The sequence below is a fragment of the Gasterosteus aculeatus genome, chromosome 2 (assembly GCF_964276395.1).
Source record: "Gasterosteus aculeatus chromosome 2, fGasAcu3.hap1.1, whole genome shotgun sequence".
Classification (NCBI taxonomy): Eukaryota; Metazoa; Chordata; class Actinopteri; order Perciformes; family Gasterosteidae; genus Gasterosteus; species Gasterosteus aculeatus.
The window spans coordinates 13251302-13269244 of NC_135689.1; the positions used below are offsets into that span (position 1 = coordinate 13251302).

Sequence of the window (17943 nt, forward strand, 5' to 3'; positions counted from 1 at the left end):
GACTTTGGAGTTTAACAACAGGTTGAGGAAATATTCGGGGGAGGAAATGTTAAACATGGAGCCTCCACTGTAATGTGAGATGACAACATTGCCCCTTGTTTGAGCATTGGGAACAGATACATCTTTCACAATGGCTGAGGTCTTTTCGGCGAACTGCCTCGGCCCCTCCTCAAATGCACACCCACTCAGAACACCCCCCCCCCCCCCCCCCTCAAAAGAAAAACCCTGCAACTTATCAGCAGCAAGAGTGCACTCAATGATTCATACACTCTTTTAAGAGAACTTGAAACCTTGGCTCTATTTCTGTCCCAGCCTCTCTCTGTGTTTGCTGCACAGTGGAGCAGATGGATTTAGTGGGACTAAGTAGTTTGATATTTCTATTGGTTTTCTCCGTTTATTTTCACTCTCCCTTTCCCTCCATCTCAGTGATCTTTCTCATCATATGGAGACCAAGGTCATGGCTGATTGAAATATAATAGAGAGTGTAGACATCTGGCCTAATACTGTGGGATGTTAAATCTATTTTAATGGCCCCTGCCGCAGTGGATTCTCTCTGATGCACTCTTGCGCTTCACTGACAGTAAATCACAATGTTCTCTTATTACCCTGACTGGAATGAGGGCATAGAGAAAGAACAATGAGGGATCCACATCATTTGTTTTTACCCCTCCCTTGCTTTTTCCTCTCCTCTCTGCTCCTCCTCTCCTCCCTTCACCACTGCGTTTGCGACTCATAAAGCAAGGGGCTTAAAGAGAGTGACATCATGAAAATAAAAATAAAGGGGATTATGGGCGAGCTATTGTGCCATATGTGATTACTGGGGCTTCCATGTTCCCTTGAGGGGGGATGAGTGACTACCAGACAACGTATTTTATTTATTTATATGACTCTCTCTAATGAATAAGAATAGAAAATGTATGAGACCACAGTATTGCTCCCTTTTCTGAATTTTTGTTTAATTTGATTCAAACACTGAAGAATTTTCTATTCGTTTTGGTTTCCGGTGAAAAGATCAGAAATATGTTTTCTTTGATGATTATGTAAAATGTTCTATTTTTTAAATTGAACACACTTAAATATGCAGCACTCGGCCCTCTTTCCACGGCTCTTTAAAACTCCTCCTCTGCAGATGTGTTTTAAGAGTTCGGGTGCAATCCGGCGAAGGTCCACCCACATCTGCAACGGAGAGTCGGGTCCTCTTTACCAACCTAAATGAGATCCATTTTGATGTGACATTTGAAAGAATCACCAGTGCATGGGGGAGCACAGAGGAGGGTTAGTTCCTTCCGATGCTATTGGTGGAAGCCCACCTTTGGTAACGGATGCTGCGAATGACCCCGAGCAACTATTAGTTGCAGTAAAACGCCCCCGAACCCTCCTCCTCGCACACTTCACTTATCCCAGTTCTGTCTTGCTGTCAGTCAGCCCGTTGGGTCTGCTATTCCTTTCTCCTTCTATTGTACTACCCTGTCTGCTTGTCTCGATACATCACCCGAATGCAGTTCTTTGCCCTTTCAGCGCCAGGTCAGATAGCCTTTGTGGACCCCGCAGACCGTGATTGTAATGGTCACTTGTGCAGCGCATGTCAGCAACGTTCAGCAACCGCCGAAGACGTGTCTGGTTTCTAGCCTTTCTCGGTTCCGTTGAAGGTTGATATTTGAAGGTGAATCGTGAAATTCCCCATAAGACGTTTTAAAGATTTACTGTTGCCATCCGTCTATCTGAAATACACAGAGTGGACGTGAAGACCTTTATGTATGCACGGCCAGCTGTTGTTTGTCACCAAAATCATGCTGCTGTCATTTTTTCCCTGCAAAGTAGCATATGGCTGGATGACTTTCCATAGGACACTGTATGCGCATTCAAAGTTAACACTTTCGTGACAGTTTTTATTTTCTGATTAGTTCTTTTTCAAGTATTACAGGAAAGACTGTTTCAGTCTGACTGTTTCAGTCACCAACCCCGTAATAACAAAGCCTACGAAAGAAAGACAGCTCTTGTCTTTGGACTATTTACTTTAAGCTCAGATGATTGATGTGTTTACACTTAAGATGTTTTAATCACTTAAGATAGCATGATGGAGCTGTTGAGTTAAAGAGACTGTCAGCCTAAAAGCTTCCACGTCAAGGGGAGATTTCAGCTGTTACTAACAAGGCAGGTACCCAAACCTTGAGGATGTTCACTTGTCGGGTTCTGCGTTTGCAAACCGAGCCAAAGATGGTGACCAACAGGCTTACATGCGAGGGGGGCCACTAGAAACCATAGCGCTGTTTTTCTGTTATGACCTTTGGAGAATGTCCGGAGTTTCCCCTTCACACATGTAGCGCACAATAGGACATTGTCCGTGTCAGACATATTCTCCACTACTGGAAATACGTTTAACCCTTGGGGCGAGGAGGGGGGGGGGGGGGGGGGCTTCTTTGCCACCACATTATTGAAACGTCATCAACGTGCACATTTGCAAAACACGGCAAAGACCGTCTCTATAGCAACATCAAGTATTTAATGTCTCTCAATCAGACATGAAATACTTTTCTCTGGTGCGGTCTTCACTGCAGCAAGGTGAGAATGCAAACCTTTAGGTTAGATTGTACAGAAGTCTAAGGCACAATGACCCACTGCTCACTTGATAGTGAACTTAGTCAGACATGAGTTTACCTTGCCATTATTAACCTTACCAGTTACTACAAGAAGGTGCATTAAAAAAACATTTGACGATATGAATGTAAGTGATTGTAGGTTCAAAGCAAACAGACAGTTTGAGTAAAAGTTTGCATCAGATTCTTCATAGAACCATTTTATAATGTGTTTTTGAATCAAACGTTAGAAGTTGTATATTTTCAATCCGTCTGGATTTACTATAAAACTCAACACCGGTGCGAATTATCTTTTTTTTCCCAGGAGGAACAGGGTCTGCTTTATGTATGTTGTCAATATGCCACAAAGCACCATCTCGCATCTATAAACTAAGATGAAGCAATATGTTGCTCTGATGTTTATCACAACAAATGTTCAGAAGAAGCTTGGCGCTGTTTTGTTGAAGTTACAGGAAGAAAATAAGGGAAGAATTGATTTGTAGATTCTTCAAAGGTCCAAAGGAACGTCCTTGTCCAGGAAAATGACAGATTTGCTTAAATTTCACCTCTAGAAGTGAGAAGAGGAAGGTCGGAGAGAGAAGGCTGAATCAACATTTGGCATCTCTTTCTGACCCCTCTCTCTTTTATCCACTCTCCTCCACGTCCTGAAAGACAGTATATTTATGAATTATTTATCTATTTTTGAAAATATTAAACTTGTGATGTCCTTGTCCTGTGTCTAATCTCCAAGGGCATCAAAAGAGGCTGTAAAGGAAATAAGAATTCACCAAAGCAATGAAAGACACGGTCGTAAAATAACCTCTGACAGCATTTAAATCTTGGTACATACGTCAACGTGTTAACGCTATCCTTCTATTTCATTTCATCTTCATAGCCATTACAAAGGCTTGAGCCCCCAGTTGGGTTTCATAGCTTTACAGAGTAAACTATGACAATGATCGTCCTCAAACCTTAAACCTTAACCAAAAGGTCATTGTCCATTAATCCTTGAATTATTTCCTTAATAAATTGATTAACCACTTACCCTATTAAATATCACTGAGTCCATGGTGAAGTCATTAAATATTATTTGCGTTAAGAAAACAGATATTCAATTTATTATAGATGACAAAGAAGCTCGAACCAGCAGATATTTTCTTCAGACCCACAAACCGGTGAGATTTAGACCTTGAGCAAATGCTTGTTAACAATAATAACAAACACATTTGCAGAACCTTCACTATGGGAAAATGAATTATCAGTGATAATATTTCTGAGCAAGCACCAAGAATGAGGGTTATGGGAAGAGAAAACAGCACATCTCCCCCTGATAGTCAACTTCTCTGTTTTAGTATTAGCATTTTGTCCCTAATGATAGTGCACATTATGAGACTTTTATCTTATCTTCAAACACCAGTTCTGCTCGTTGGGAAATTGTAGCTGTTCCTCGACGTTTCTTGCCATTTGTTTGCTAAAAGTATTTGTTTGCAAGATGAATTGCTGCACTGGCAGGCGAGATGACAGCCGACACGAAGATGATATTGAATTGATTTCTGAAATGTTGCAGAACGGGCTAGTTGATGTGTACCACGAGACATGAATAATAAAAATTCTATTAAAAAGCTCTTGAATGGCTGACACTGGAATATTATTTGTGATGATTAATTTTCTTCAGTCATTATAAAGGGGAGTTGGCATCAGATTGCCTCTGACAAAATTGCTTTTCATTCCCCGGTGAATACCCTCAGTATGCTTTTTGAGAACACAAAACCATATTTCTCAACGCAATATTATGTCAAGACAGGCCCTGGAAAAGACAAGCACAGGCTCCGTCATGTATCACCTTATTAGTACCATAAAATGTGGGCTGCTTTACCTGCTCGGGGTCATTTTGACTTGCTGGACACATTTGGTTGTGAAAGATGCAAGGTCTACTTTGATTCTAAAAAATATGACTGCCAGCATAATAATGAGATTATAAATAAAAAGCCACTCAGTGTCTTTGGTGTTTTTCCGCATAATGAATTTGATTAACTGTATTTTAAAGGCACGCAGGCTGACAGTTTGTCACTTTAAAGCTGTCAAGATTTCTAAAGCGAATGGTTCTGTTGTTGTCTAATTCTAATTCATTTGCTGTGTATGTTTGTGTTCAATTAATTATTTACACTTTTGTAAGCGTAACAATTTGCATTTGTAATTAATTTTATTTTCAGCAAAACATTCGGAATTGACTGCTGCAGCTCAGTGTCTGCTGCAAACACAAATGTGAACAACAAAGTGCAACAGGTGCATTTTAAAAGGCGATCGAGATGCTTTTTAATTACTCTGGAACATCTTTTGTGGCAGTTCCTCTCCTGTGTTGTTATTGAACTTCAGTTGACCATGAAAATGCTGTGAAGCAGTACTGTTCTCTGGTGGGCATGTTTTCCTTAAGATTTAAGCGGTGAAATAAGCCCACTGTTTTATTTATGCTGGAACTAAATGTTGCACTGATGAGACACAAGTACAACATATTTATGCTGTCACGATCCGTTCATGTGGATTTTCTTCCGTCCACGTCACAAAGATGTGCAAATTACCGTCCTCTATATATAATATAATATACAAATTAGCTTCCTCTAACCCTGAAAAGGCTGCTGTGATAAAAAATAAAACCCTCTCTCTGCTTTTCCAGAGCTACTCCAGTCATGGTAGAGGCGGCAGTGGCGGAGGAGCGGGGGACGAAGACTACGAGATCCCCCCCATCACCCCGCCCAACCACGCAGACCCTTCCCTGCTGCACCTCATGGAGCACGAATCAGGTTACCCTTTCCACTCCCTGCCTCACAACAGCCTGCTCAACGGCTACTCCTACCCCGAGCTGCCCGCCCTCATGATGTCCAACATGCTGGGTCAGGACACCCACCTCCTCTCCGGGCCCATGCACTCAGTGAGTCCACCTTTCATTGTGCCCTTTGTGATCGTGCCTGTCGCGGGCCGTGGTGGTGCTGTTGGTCTGCGTGGTCATATTACATTGATTTTATGAAACTCCATTGAAGTTATAGACAGTCGGCAAGGCGGCAATGAAACATTAAAATGAAGTTTCTTTCTGTGTGCTGCTTTCGAAAAAATCATTTATTTTCCTTTGAAAAGCATTATCTTCTTGGAGCTGTAATTACACCAGTCACGGACCAAACCAGGTGGGACGATGTCATATAAACTTGCCCAGAAAACGTTTGCAACACAGCTTGTTAAAATCCATTCAGTTCATCAACTCCAACATTTCAATGCCTCAAAGTGAGCCAGGAAAGGGGACCAGAAACTCGGCGCTGCACTTTTTCACTCGTTATGATCGGCACAGCTAAAGAGTAACGGGGATGGAGGGAGGGGCGGCCATGTTTTGAACAGTAAATCTCGAGGAGAAGGGGGGGGGGGTATCCCTTGTCAGCGGATTTTTCTTTTCAAAAGGATGCTGAGGACCCACAATCCCCCTCTAGTAAAGGGAGTTTTTCTTGCGTTAAACTCGCTTCAGACTGAACTTGTAAACACCCCTGGCGAACACATTCAAAAGCTTTAATCATAGGATCGAACCAGATGAATTATAGATAGCCTGTGTGGTGAATTATTCAACATTATATACTTTCATCTGACATAAATATTACTTTTTTTTCTCTCTGCCCTCCATCATGAATATTTATGCTTTAATGTGAGCATCCATGGCATTTATCCTCCGTTAATCAGGTCTTATGTGATTTTCAGAATCAAACTGCATAAATTGCAAGCTTCATTTTTTTGTTCCATGGGTGGTAGCTAAGGCCTCCATTAAAGCCAGACTTCGGGATTAGGTCACAATCCATTTGCCACTGTGCTAAATATGCTTGGTGTAGACAAAATATCTTGTTGACTGGAACATTTTCAGTCAATCTGTTTTTTAATATGGATGGATGGTTTTGAAACTTCTACACAACCATTTGGATGAGTGTTTATTGGACTGTAATATACAAACTGGATCCATAAGTGAGGTATTCATGTCTAAAGTTTATACTAATGTGATGTCAAGGCACCAGTATATGTAACAAAGCAGTCCTTTTTATCCAGCAGCGTTCTCGAAGGAAACGGAGAAGGAGGGCCTGCTTCTTAAACAGCTTTTGTTTCACCTTTGCAATTATTTATTTTCAAATAGCCTTCAGGGTAATGTTCCATTTTCTTATTTCACACCCCCTTTTCTCATAAATGAACCGTCATTGCAATAAATCACCGCACAAACAGAGACTTGCACACAGTGGGAAAGGGCCAGAGATTTATGTAACACATTCATGTTTCCCACTTCCACATTTTAGTACTACTCTAGCAGAGCCTGGCTAATAATAGCTGCTATTAATATTTCTTGTTGCCTAGCAACCCCGGCAAGTAATAGCTTACTCTGGAAAAATAGATGACCGATAAGGAAGATGGTGGGGGTTTGGGGTGAGGGGGGATTCAATTCATTTATTATCTCCTGGGACAAGAGGAGCTTATTCTGAAGCTGCGGAATAGAAAAGTAGGCTGGATATTGAGAAATATTTTAAAGCAATCGAAGGTGACGTTATTTTCATTTTAGTTCCATTAGGGATGTTTCATTTGATGTTGCCCCAACAAAGTCAATCAAGTTTAATTTCATGCTGATAAAGTCACATTAAGGAAAATTAAATTAATGCCTGCCAAATGCTTAAAGAATAATGAGGGTAAGATAGAAAAAGGTTTGTGTGACGGTGAGGTTGGAAGTAAACCTCCGCTGTGTTGTATTAGCACAAGCCTTCCCTCAAAATTGGAGGAGATAGCTGGAAAACTAAAATGCTAATCGCTCAACTGTCTCCTTTCACCGTTTCTGAAGAAGCAAATGAAAAGTCAACAGCGTTACCTTAAGGATATACTCCTCTTCAATAAAAGCCATCCTTCAGAGCACATGTAAACCTCCTACAAGTACAAGCTCAGCTGGAGCAACAGATGCACTTCATCTCCAGGGATGTTGTTGCTGGTTTTTGTACAACATTTAGCCCGGGGCTAACGCTCTGTAAACCTCTCCCTGCTTTGGGATTCTCTTTTCCAGCACATCGATCCTACAGCAAACACTGTTAAATCCTTACAGCAGTGAGAGCAGTGGGATGACTATCATCTTCATTCTGCAAACTGTACTCACACAGTTTTTCATCAGTTCGTCCCATTCAATGAGTTTTTAAGTCTGTAGTTTCTGCTCATTTACAGATCGCTGTTTAGTAAGTAATCTAATGATTTCTGGCAGGCAGAACATCACTGGACATCATGTCTGGACAAGAGCCATGCTTTTTCTTAGCTAAACTCATTATGTCTGACAACTTCCTCTTTCCCATCTAATTAGGACCTCACAGACAGCAGAAATATTACTTAGCCGATGCAAAAAAAAGCATTATTAGGTAAATATCAAAGCTTGAACATTTGATATTTATCAGCTGGCCGAACCAGCACCTTTCTGTTGCAGATGCAAACAGCCATTTGTGAACCATTCCTCCGTATTAAAATTACGCCATCTAAAAGAACTCCAACGAGCAGAAAGATCATTGCCGTTATAACAGAAAGAGCTGACGATCAGAAATGCTTTTACATTCTCTTAACTCCTCCCTGCGACACTGACCTACTCCGTCAGCTCAAGGATGAAAGGGACACGTATTGGATGACTGGATTCTGCGAAATGTATAACGCATCTCCGTGTGAGTGCTCTATGCAGAGGGAGAGACTCCCCCTTCTCACACTCAGCTGCCAGCGTATGCTGCCACCCTGGCGCTGGGGGGAAAAAGGTGGCACCAGGGGTCCCATGTTCAACAAGCGCCCCCCCCCCCCCCCCCGGTCGCTCAGGCCCGACTGAGGCTACAGCCGGAGGGAGAAACAAGCAGGATCTAGCGTGTAGAAAAAAATAAAAGGAGGAGGGACACTCACCAGCAGACGGTAATGAGGGGGTCGCGGAGGAGTTTGCAGAACAGCCCCAACACGGAGCCTTGAGGGGCACCAGCACGTTTAAATATTGAAACAGAGCAGCAGCCGCAGCCTCATTACCAGTGTAATGAGGCTGGAAACGGAGGATGAAAAGCCCCTGCTGTCAAAAATGCTGCTACCAGTTTTTACAAGTTTACCTCACACGGTCGGTCAGATGGGTAAACATATTTATCTGTATTTTAATATTTTTAGGCGGTCAACGTTGTGAAGGTGTGACAGACTAGTTTTGGTGGCATGGAAAAACTGTCAGATGAAGATGAAGCATTTTTAAAGCTTTTTTAAAGTTGATTGTTTGAGTTTTTGTTGTTTAACTTCACAGCAAAATAAAAGACACACTCCTGTGACAAGTGATTGATTTGTAACGATGTTATAGGAGCGACATGACAATACCTTTAGACTCGTGGCCACCCGATGGAAATATGCGGTGTATCTTCTTTTAGATCAAGTTTAATTTCAACTCAGCCTTTTGGATCTTTGGCTAGTTGCTAAATTCTTTTTTCTGCTCAGCTGGTGTTATACATTCCGATTGTTTTCTGAATTCTACTGCTGCTGGAAATGACTTTTGCAACTATATTAGATTCAAAACTGAATCAAACCACTAAAAGAGTGGTTGTGGCCTTGATATTTAGCACTACAGAATTGTTCTTTGTCAGAGTCACTGGTTGCTACGAGGTCATATGACTTCATTTAAACTGTGACAGGAAATGTATTTTGCAGGACTTAACACTTAGGACATGGAGAGAGGGAAAAAAGGCCATAACCATTTTAATGCAGCAACATAAAACCTATATTGACGACTGTGTTTAGCAGTGCATGGATAGTTAGATAGGAGACTAATCTGGGCAATAAAAAGATCCAATGTTGAGTGTAGGCTCGTGATACCCAGACAAATATATTGATATAACATATAAAAACTAAAAATGCATTGAAAACATTCATAGGTAATCCAGTGGACTACGATCCCATCATGTAAGGATAATATACTATATAATGAATATACTTCATTTAGAATAAATGAAAGGGGGGGGCTGTTTGACTGGACTTCTCATGCACAGTGCAGCTGGATTTCTTGTTTGTTTGATTTTTTTTTTTTTTTATTAAATTGAAACCGCAATCTTTTGGTGCAATGTAGGTTTTAGACATATCTCATACGACCCGCCTGCTCCACTGCCTTCCACTGAGAGAGAAATGACGTCTCGCTGACGTTCCCTGATAAATCACCTCGTTGTAACAGTAGAAATGTTTTCTGTTTCTGGCTTTTCATTTCACAAAAAGACAGATGCCCTTCAGTGGCACACTCCACAATAACAGGGGTGAACAATGTGTCTTGTATCCGTCAAAAGAAATGACAGCAAGATAATTGGTAGGGCGCTCCCGTTTCGTTTGGACCGAAACGAATAGGCTTTCGGAATTGTGCTTTAAAAAAGTAAAGCTTGGTTTTGTGCAGCTTATTATGCAGGCTTCAGAGTGGAGTAATGAAGAGGAGTATTAACAGATTGAGCATTAAATACAAATGCACATTCATTGCTGCTCATGAATATTCATGCCGCTAATTCAAATAACCTTAGGCGACTGTTACCACTAATGAATAATTAAAACAGCTCGGTCACAGAGATTTGAACATTGCGTTACAGCTGACTTTCTGGGATCATCTTGTACAAGGGTAAACAATTAGGAACGGCATAAAACAGATTTCAGTCATGATGAAAATACGTCTGCAAAACGATCTTTCATGTTGTCATATTAGTTACGGGCCATTGCTGCTCCAAAGGAGAATGTGATGTGATGTGCGAGAGGACAATGAGGTGAAAAGTTGGCATTAATAATGACTAATAATTGATTAATCAATTACTCATATAGTCAACAACTATTTAAAAAATTTTGAAAATGTGTAAAGCACCTTTTTTAATGTTAGTTGGAGTAGTTCATTAAGTTATTAAACATCATAGTTTTCTGTGAGAAGCGAAAAAAAAGCTATTTAAAACTGTAACGTCACTGTGAAGTGCTGTTGCCATTTTGGAGATAAATTTAGCAATTGATGGATAAAAAAAACAACACAGTCCACAGTTAAAGAAAGTCATCTTAAGTTGCGGCCTGGATATCACTTTGTCAAAGGTCAATGGACTGTGTCCTCAAACCTTCTGAGCTCCTCAGTCAGGAAGCTTCAGCACGCAGCGCTTAACAAAGCGGCACTCTAGACGTGTTCACATTTACCACGCGTCATCCGTGAGCGCTGCGAGCAGGAGGACCCTGCACTGCCCACTTAAAAGGGGGCCTCCGCTGTTTCCTTTGAGAGATCCGCATGGCGACCCGTCCTCCACGCCGCCGCCGCAAACGCTAATTAGCCCCGCCACAAAGCCAGCCTGTGGGGATAATGTCCCATTATTAGAGTCATTTGTTTCAATTAACCGCTCTGTGATTCTACAATAGCATGGCACGGCCCAGTGCAAAGAAGCCATTACTCTCGCCCGAGGAGCTGCTGAGGTTTGGGACAAAAGTGTGTGTGCAGGACGTTTTTCATAAATACCTGCTCCTGCCAGCGTCGGTGCTGCCAGGCTCCACTTTACGCCCAATCATTGATTAGTTCTTTCAGCACTGAGGGAGCAAAAAATTCACTTTTTTCACATCCTCTTTTAAAGACTGGTTTCATTTCTGAAACAAAAGTTACTGAGAACAGAAAGTTGTTTAAGGGGATTGTAGATTCGAGCTGTAGCTCGTCCCTTTTACAGGGTGAGACTATTCTGGGGTGCTGAACTGTTACTATACTACTGTACACTTACTCAATATTGCATTTTTAGACTGCAGGGATGTTAATTTGTGAGCTTTCTGACTGTCTCCTCAGCTCATGCATTATTACTCTTGTGACTATATAGGAGATTTAGGAGATTTGATCTTCAATCTAGAGACATAAAAACGTAACGCTTTGAAGGCATTTCTCCACTATTTCAAACCTGTGAAATGCCAGTTATTCTAGTTTCATGGCCAACGTCAGGCAAACTTGTTAATATCCCGTTTGTACTGTTTGTGCACCTGCATACTGCTCTCCGCTGGTCACAGCTGGAGGCTGAACGCGCCTACTGGTTGCAGGTTGCATAAGACATAAGTACGAGAGAGATTACGACTGACATTTGTTGCCTGATGTAAGAGGAATAAGGTTGTTATAAATGCATTTGATGTCGCTTCTTCAAGCATTCAAAAATATTGTCTACAAAAATGAGCTTTTTTTAATATCCCTCTTTCCTTCCTAGTTTGCATATTGTTTTTGCTGCAGGCTTCACTGTTAAATACCTCAATGTTTTTGGACACTTAATAGCAGTACTACAAAGAATCTTATCAACTCCAAATGCTCCTGAATACAATATTTCAGAGCACTTTTATTTCCTTTCAACGCTACATAGTGGAAACTTCGATTGTTACCAAGAGGTTGCTGCCCTGTGATGCCTCTGTTGCCAGGCTCTCTCATTGGCTTTCTCCCCCGCTGTGCGGATGTTTACAAAGAGACATCACCAGCTCACATTAAAGGGTTCAAGTTGTCCCCTTGGGCTGTTGCTATGGAAATAACCCCGCTATGGTCGCTCATTCATGTTTGATTAATTGTTTTTTTTTCTGTGCTGTTGCCTCTACAAAGACATCATGGGAACATTTCATCTCGAAAACAAAGAACAGAAAAAGAAGATGAATATGTCCAAATCTGTTTTATTTGGACTTTGAAATATTCTCTCCTCCTGCTGTGGTTCCATTTTGTGGATGTTGTGTGGTGATAAAAAGTCTTACAAATTGTATTAGTGTTCCAGTTATGTTAATACAGCTAAACAATAAAAGCATTTGACCTGGACTGAGGACTGAGGACAATCCGTTTGCTCTTTTTCCCGACTAATTTGCAGTGTGTAGTGCAGTGCTGAGCTACAGCAACCCACTGGGGCCAATTAGGACGCCAGCAGAGCCAGTAGAGTTCGTAGCAGATGCTTTTGCCACTATTTATCAAAATCCAATCTGCGGGGGGGGGTCCCAACAGCTCGTTAAACTACCGTTAATCTAATTAGCTCTCACTCGCCACGGTTTTCACCACATTACTAAATATAAGGGCCTCAACTTTAGGTTTATCAAGTAGGTCCAGAGCTCGTAGGGAGGAGCTCCTCAGAGCTGTCAGTCATTTTCCAGAATGGGATAAATCATGCAGCTTAGTTCAGCAGCGGCTTTGGGCTTGAGTTTAAATTAATGTATCTGCTGTGTTGGAATATTGGTTGGAATCAAAATCCACATTCGCCCCGCTCACAAGTGCCGTCCCGCATGTTTGAAAACACGAATGAAATACTCGACACCCCAAAGACCTACATTTGCAATAGCGCCGTACCCGAAGTGGAGACAAAATCCACAAAAGGCTCTTTATAGATCAGGTCTACACAACGCCCTCTGACGCCCTTTGATGTCTTTCAGATCGCGATCGTGAATCTGCACTTCCGGTTCATTATGGTTTGGGCCGGGCTGTGTTTTTATTTGATGAGTGCTGCTCTCTGGACAAATGCCTGGTTCTACTCAGAGATCTGTGCGGCGGCTTTGACATGCAATCCTGCTCATTGGTTACAGACGGGCAGGCTGACAGGGAGCTGTAATCGCTTCCAGATGAGTGTGTATTTTAAGACGTATTATAATCTATCATGCATCATGGTGAACTAGATGATTTGGAATGCACAAAGAGAAAACTAACACAGCGACTGTAAAATAATTGACAGGGAGCCTAAGATAGGAACAAATTATAGAAACATCAAGTTTACTGTCAAACAGCGTATAATATTCAAACAATTCTTCCGACCGTAACGTTTACAGGCAGTCTCAGTTTAGAGAAGTAGAATCATTTAGATCTCAAACTGACTTGTTTACATTCTCATCCTGCCTGCCAACATGTTGTTAGGCCACATTCCTCACAGCATTGCACACAGGGGCACTTTGAAATGTGAGGTGAAAGCGATGTATACATTTAAAAAAATGCAGGCAATAAAAACAAAAATGTGAGCCCACATGTTCCTCTACCCTAATTAGAAAAACCTAAAAAAGACTCTAACATTTATCATCTTCTCTCTCCAGTCAAACTTGATGTTGTAATTCATATCAAATACATGATGTAGGAGAAGCTTTGAACTTGTATTCATCATTTATCACACGATACGAGCTACTGGAGACAAGATTCAGTTGACAAACTTTTCAAATTTAAAACCTGCTGACTTTGTACAAAAGGAGTGTGCCACTGTAACTTTGTGCTTTGAATTTTTATTTTGTTGCACTACACAACCTTCAGGAACCCACTTATTCTCTAAGGCTGGTGGTGAAAATTATACGTGACATCTTAAAACTTCATTATTCTCACTGCTGCTTCTCGAACCGCAGCCATTTATCTATTTATAAACCCACAAAGGCTTAGAGTGTGTAACAGCTGCACTAAGCTGTGCTTCTCTTCAGTATGTTTCTGCGCAGAGGTCCGCGCTTGTACTGAGATTTATTACAACGCGCCACGCATACAATTTTGTACAAACCACACTGAATTAAAGTAGTGTCAATATTGGGATAAGATTCATCATAGGGACAAAAACGCTGGTCAAATCTGGTATTTCCATGTTTAAGGATGACTGATAAAAGCCCTGCTTGTTCATTTCAATACCCGAAAACTGTGTTCATGCAGCGAGTTCCTCGTGATCTGAAGTGACCATATTGACGTTGCCAAAAGAAAGCCGCCTTAAATCTGTAATTGCGGCCTGTGACCACAGTGGTCACTAGAAAAAGCTTTGTGTCTGAAATCAGTCCCTGGCTCGCTCATGCAATGGCCCACTAAACGAAGCCACACCGAGATGGAATAACTTCACGCTGTGCTCAGGTACACAAACCCCCCCTAAATGCTCACATAGCAAATGGCTGTTTGCCTTTATATTGATGCTCTGCATTTTAACATTAATACCTTTAGCTGTAGCGAAGTGATCATTTTAATTCATAACATACCGCATGTCATGAGCCTCTTTCATGGCTCTTAAAAAGCGTAGTTTAAAGGGTTTAACATTTAGGCAGCTAAATACTGAGACAAACAGTGCAACATGCGCTCTGATTACCGGGAAAGACTCCCAAGTTTAAACTACTTTACTTGCTTTTTAGTCGGCCGTCGATGGAACATTGTCTTTGACGGATGTTCTTCTGCCGTTTTAACGGGCTTCTTCTGTGCCACAGTCAAGAGGCTGAGTAGTTCGGGTACATTGTTTTAGTCTTCACACGACATTTCCCTGCAAAGACTTGCATGTAAAAATGGGTTCATTGTGTTTTCTCTGTTGATGCGTTCACACTGACTCAACGCACCGAAAGCCGGGGCTTATTGGGCATACTCCCATATTACCGTTGTTTGGCTTGAAATCCACCAAAGGGTTATGTACTCTGGAAATGGATGTCATTCAGATATGTCTTACTCTGCTCGTGCTTTGTTGTAACGACCATCACAGGAAAAGAGAAAGTGCATCCGTGCATCACCTTTAGTAGTTCCTGTTTTTATGGCCTTTTGAAATCAATGCGCCATGCAGCACTCTCCACTTTGCTGCCCAGTGTGTATGATGATGATGATGATGATGATGATGATGCATATAGTCAGCGGCCTGTGATTGGACAAACACTTTTATATTCTCCCGTACTATTACCTGGTTTTATTGTCTGATTTAATGTGTTTTAAATGCTGTCAGTCACTGCGTCTTTTTGTTATCGACCCTCTTCTCTCTACATCACTCCACGTCCCCGCTTCTTTTCATCTGCTCTCAACATCAACCCTCTTTTTTTCCTTTGCATCTCCCACTCCTCTCCCACTTTCTCATTCTCCTTCCCCCTCTCTCTCTCCATCTCTCTCTCTCCATCTCTCTCTCTCCTTGCTGTTTTGATTGTGACGCAGTTATTAGGCTGTCAATTCTAATCTTGTCTTGCCAGAGCAGTGCTGTCCATTCAGAATTACTGCGACCCCCCTCCTCCCTATCTGTCTCCCCACATCCACCAGCCTTCAGACAACAGAAACGCTGATGGGATGAGCAAGCTCCGGCTGACTCTGGATATCAGTCTTCCTCTTATAAATTACCTGTGTACAAAATATATTTAGACCGCACTGCTCTGTACAGGACATGGTGGTCTTACATAGCAACACAGGTGTCCTAAATGAAGAGGAATTTATACTTCATATACTTTAATGTCATTGCACCTCAAATCCTTCTCTGCACAGACCACAATTTGCAATATATTTTGTGTACCGCCATGTGCCAACTGCTGGCATCAACTATTAAGCTCAAATTCACAATATTGTGTAAACATCATTGATAAAAAAACAGGTTTCTACATCAAAGTTAGCAGAGTTCTCATGTTTTGATTTTGTTATAGTCTGGATTTGTTTGTCAAAAGGGAAAAATGTTTTGTACATTTTCGGAAGTTCTGTAATTCACAAAGAAAGTAAATGGCATTTTTTAAATCTGAAAAGAACATTAACCAGCTAAAGAAAAGCTAGAGAAGCAAAAGAAGACAATGACCTAAAACAGACCCCTGCAAGTTGTGCGCTTTATGTACTGAAATGAAATTTGACATCATGTCACTTTATGGAATCTTCAGCACAACTACGGGAACACAAGACAGGAGATAAATGTCCAGAGGTCCAGAATACAGATTTTAGACCCCAGGATGTAGTGTCAGAGGATCAAAATCAAACTTTACAGACTCATGATTTGGCATCAGCAGTCACACAGAGAGAAAGAAATCCAACGTGGAAAAGGACCAGATAACCAATCTCTCCTCTGACACAATCAGAAAATAGATCAGAATGCAGTGCAGCCGCAATATGGTGCGTTGTGAATAAGGGATGTGAATCCCAGCTGTCATATTCATTACTGCTCTCTGCTCAGGCATTTGAAAACCGATGAAAATAATCTTGTTATAGCAGATATGTTGTTTATCCATTAGCAATAATTTTCCAAGCCAGCATAACTAAAATAACCAATGGTTCCAAAATATAATGGATATTTAATGACATTCCTAGATACACAGTAAATTATAATATTATAATATATAAAAATAATAATAATATATACAGTATAAATATATATATGCATATGTATTCATTGTGTATATATATATACATCAATGTTAAGCCATCTGTTTTGTTTTCAGTCTTTTGGGGTAATTCATATTTCTTCTGGCCTCCTATAACTCCACAAACATGAACAATGAGAGAGGAAAATAAATGAATAAAATAATATGCCCCTTGCTCCCCTTGTTGATTGTGTGTAGCTGCAAGCTGTTGTGTGCTATTGCTTCTTCCTCTGTATGAATACATATGAATTTTCCTGAAGATTATTTAGCCTTCTTTTTTTTCTTCTTATTTTTTTTTGTCATTCCATTAGCTCTACCTTCAGTTTATTCTATTTTCTACTTCAAAGGCTTGAGTGGAACAGATGTCGTTTCAAATGCATGTCTTCTGCCTCATTGCCTAAAAGTGAGGGATGATTATTTTTTAATGAAACCAGGCGTAGTCACAAAAAAATGAACAATACCTGTAAGCTGTGAAATAGACAAGCAATACTTTTGCATCACCCGAAATGAGAACATCCATTCATTTCCGCACATCACAAAAGCCATTTTGAAGTTTTTCTTTAGCTGCCAAATGTGCCCCCGGACCTTGAATTTTGATCAGTTAATTTCATGCTGTGCAGAATGCAGTGTGTTGTTTGGCTGCAAATGCTTCGCTGAAACAATGTAATTTTCAAAGGCAGTCATTTCCTGTTTTCCAATTGACAGTCAAAAGAAAAAACATGGCTGTTGCTTAATCCCGTGATAAGTATGCATTAGATGGATGCGAACGCCTTTAAATGTCCTCAAGTTGCTGTTTGATACGTGCGCGGGGACAAATCTTTTTCATGCTCCCTGCTGAGTTTTAACACTGAAACCCAGGATCAGCGGATTATGAAAGAGAATTTTGAAAGCTGTTTTTCTAAAATGCAACTTGATGAAATAGGAACTCTGCTTGGATATGGGCAGTTCACGCTCACAGTCAAAGCTAATATTTGAATAACTCTCAATACCCCCGACATATAAATAGTGCACATAAACATACTTCATTTCGCATAATACCAGTGTACATCATTATATATTCAGTCTTTCATTATATCTTCTATTATACGGGTGGAAATTGGATTGTTATTTCCTGCCTTTATAGCAACCAAGATATTTTGCTGATGTTCCAGTGATACTAATGGCAACATCAAGCCGTCACCTTTTTCTCGCCATCCTCCCTCAGCTGCACCTCTCTTCTCTCTCTTTCTCCTTATCTTCCTCTCGCTCACTCCGCGCTCCCTTCCCCTCCCTTCCTCTCCCTCCT

The 17943-nt window shown here is 41.0% G+C and overlaps 1 protein-coding gene across 6 annotated transcripts in view; it reads left to right on the top strand.

The window, feature by feature from the left end:
* The window catches only part of LOC120829694 (TOX high mobility group box family member 2), a 64822-nt gene that overhangs the window by 38410 nt on the left and 8469 nt on the right, over nt 1-17943 (top strand). For all 6 annotated transcript variants that reach the window (XM_040194035.2, XM_078083774.1, XM_040194036.2 and 3 more), the window contains one exon: nt 5251-5505. In XM_040194035.2, coding sequence (XP_040049969.2) covers nt 5251-5505 — 255 coding nt within the window. The remainder of the gene's footprint in view (nt 1-5250; nt 5506-17943) is intronic.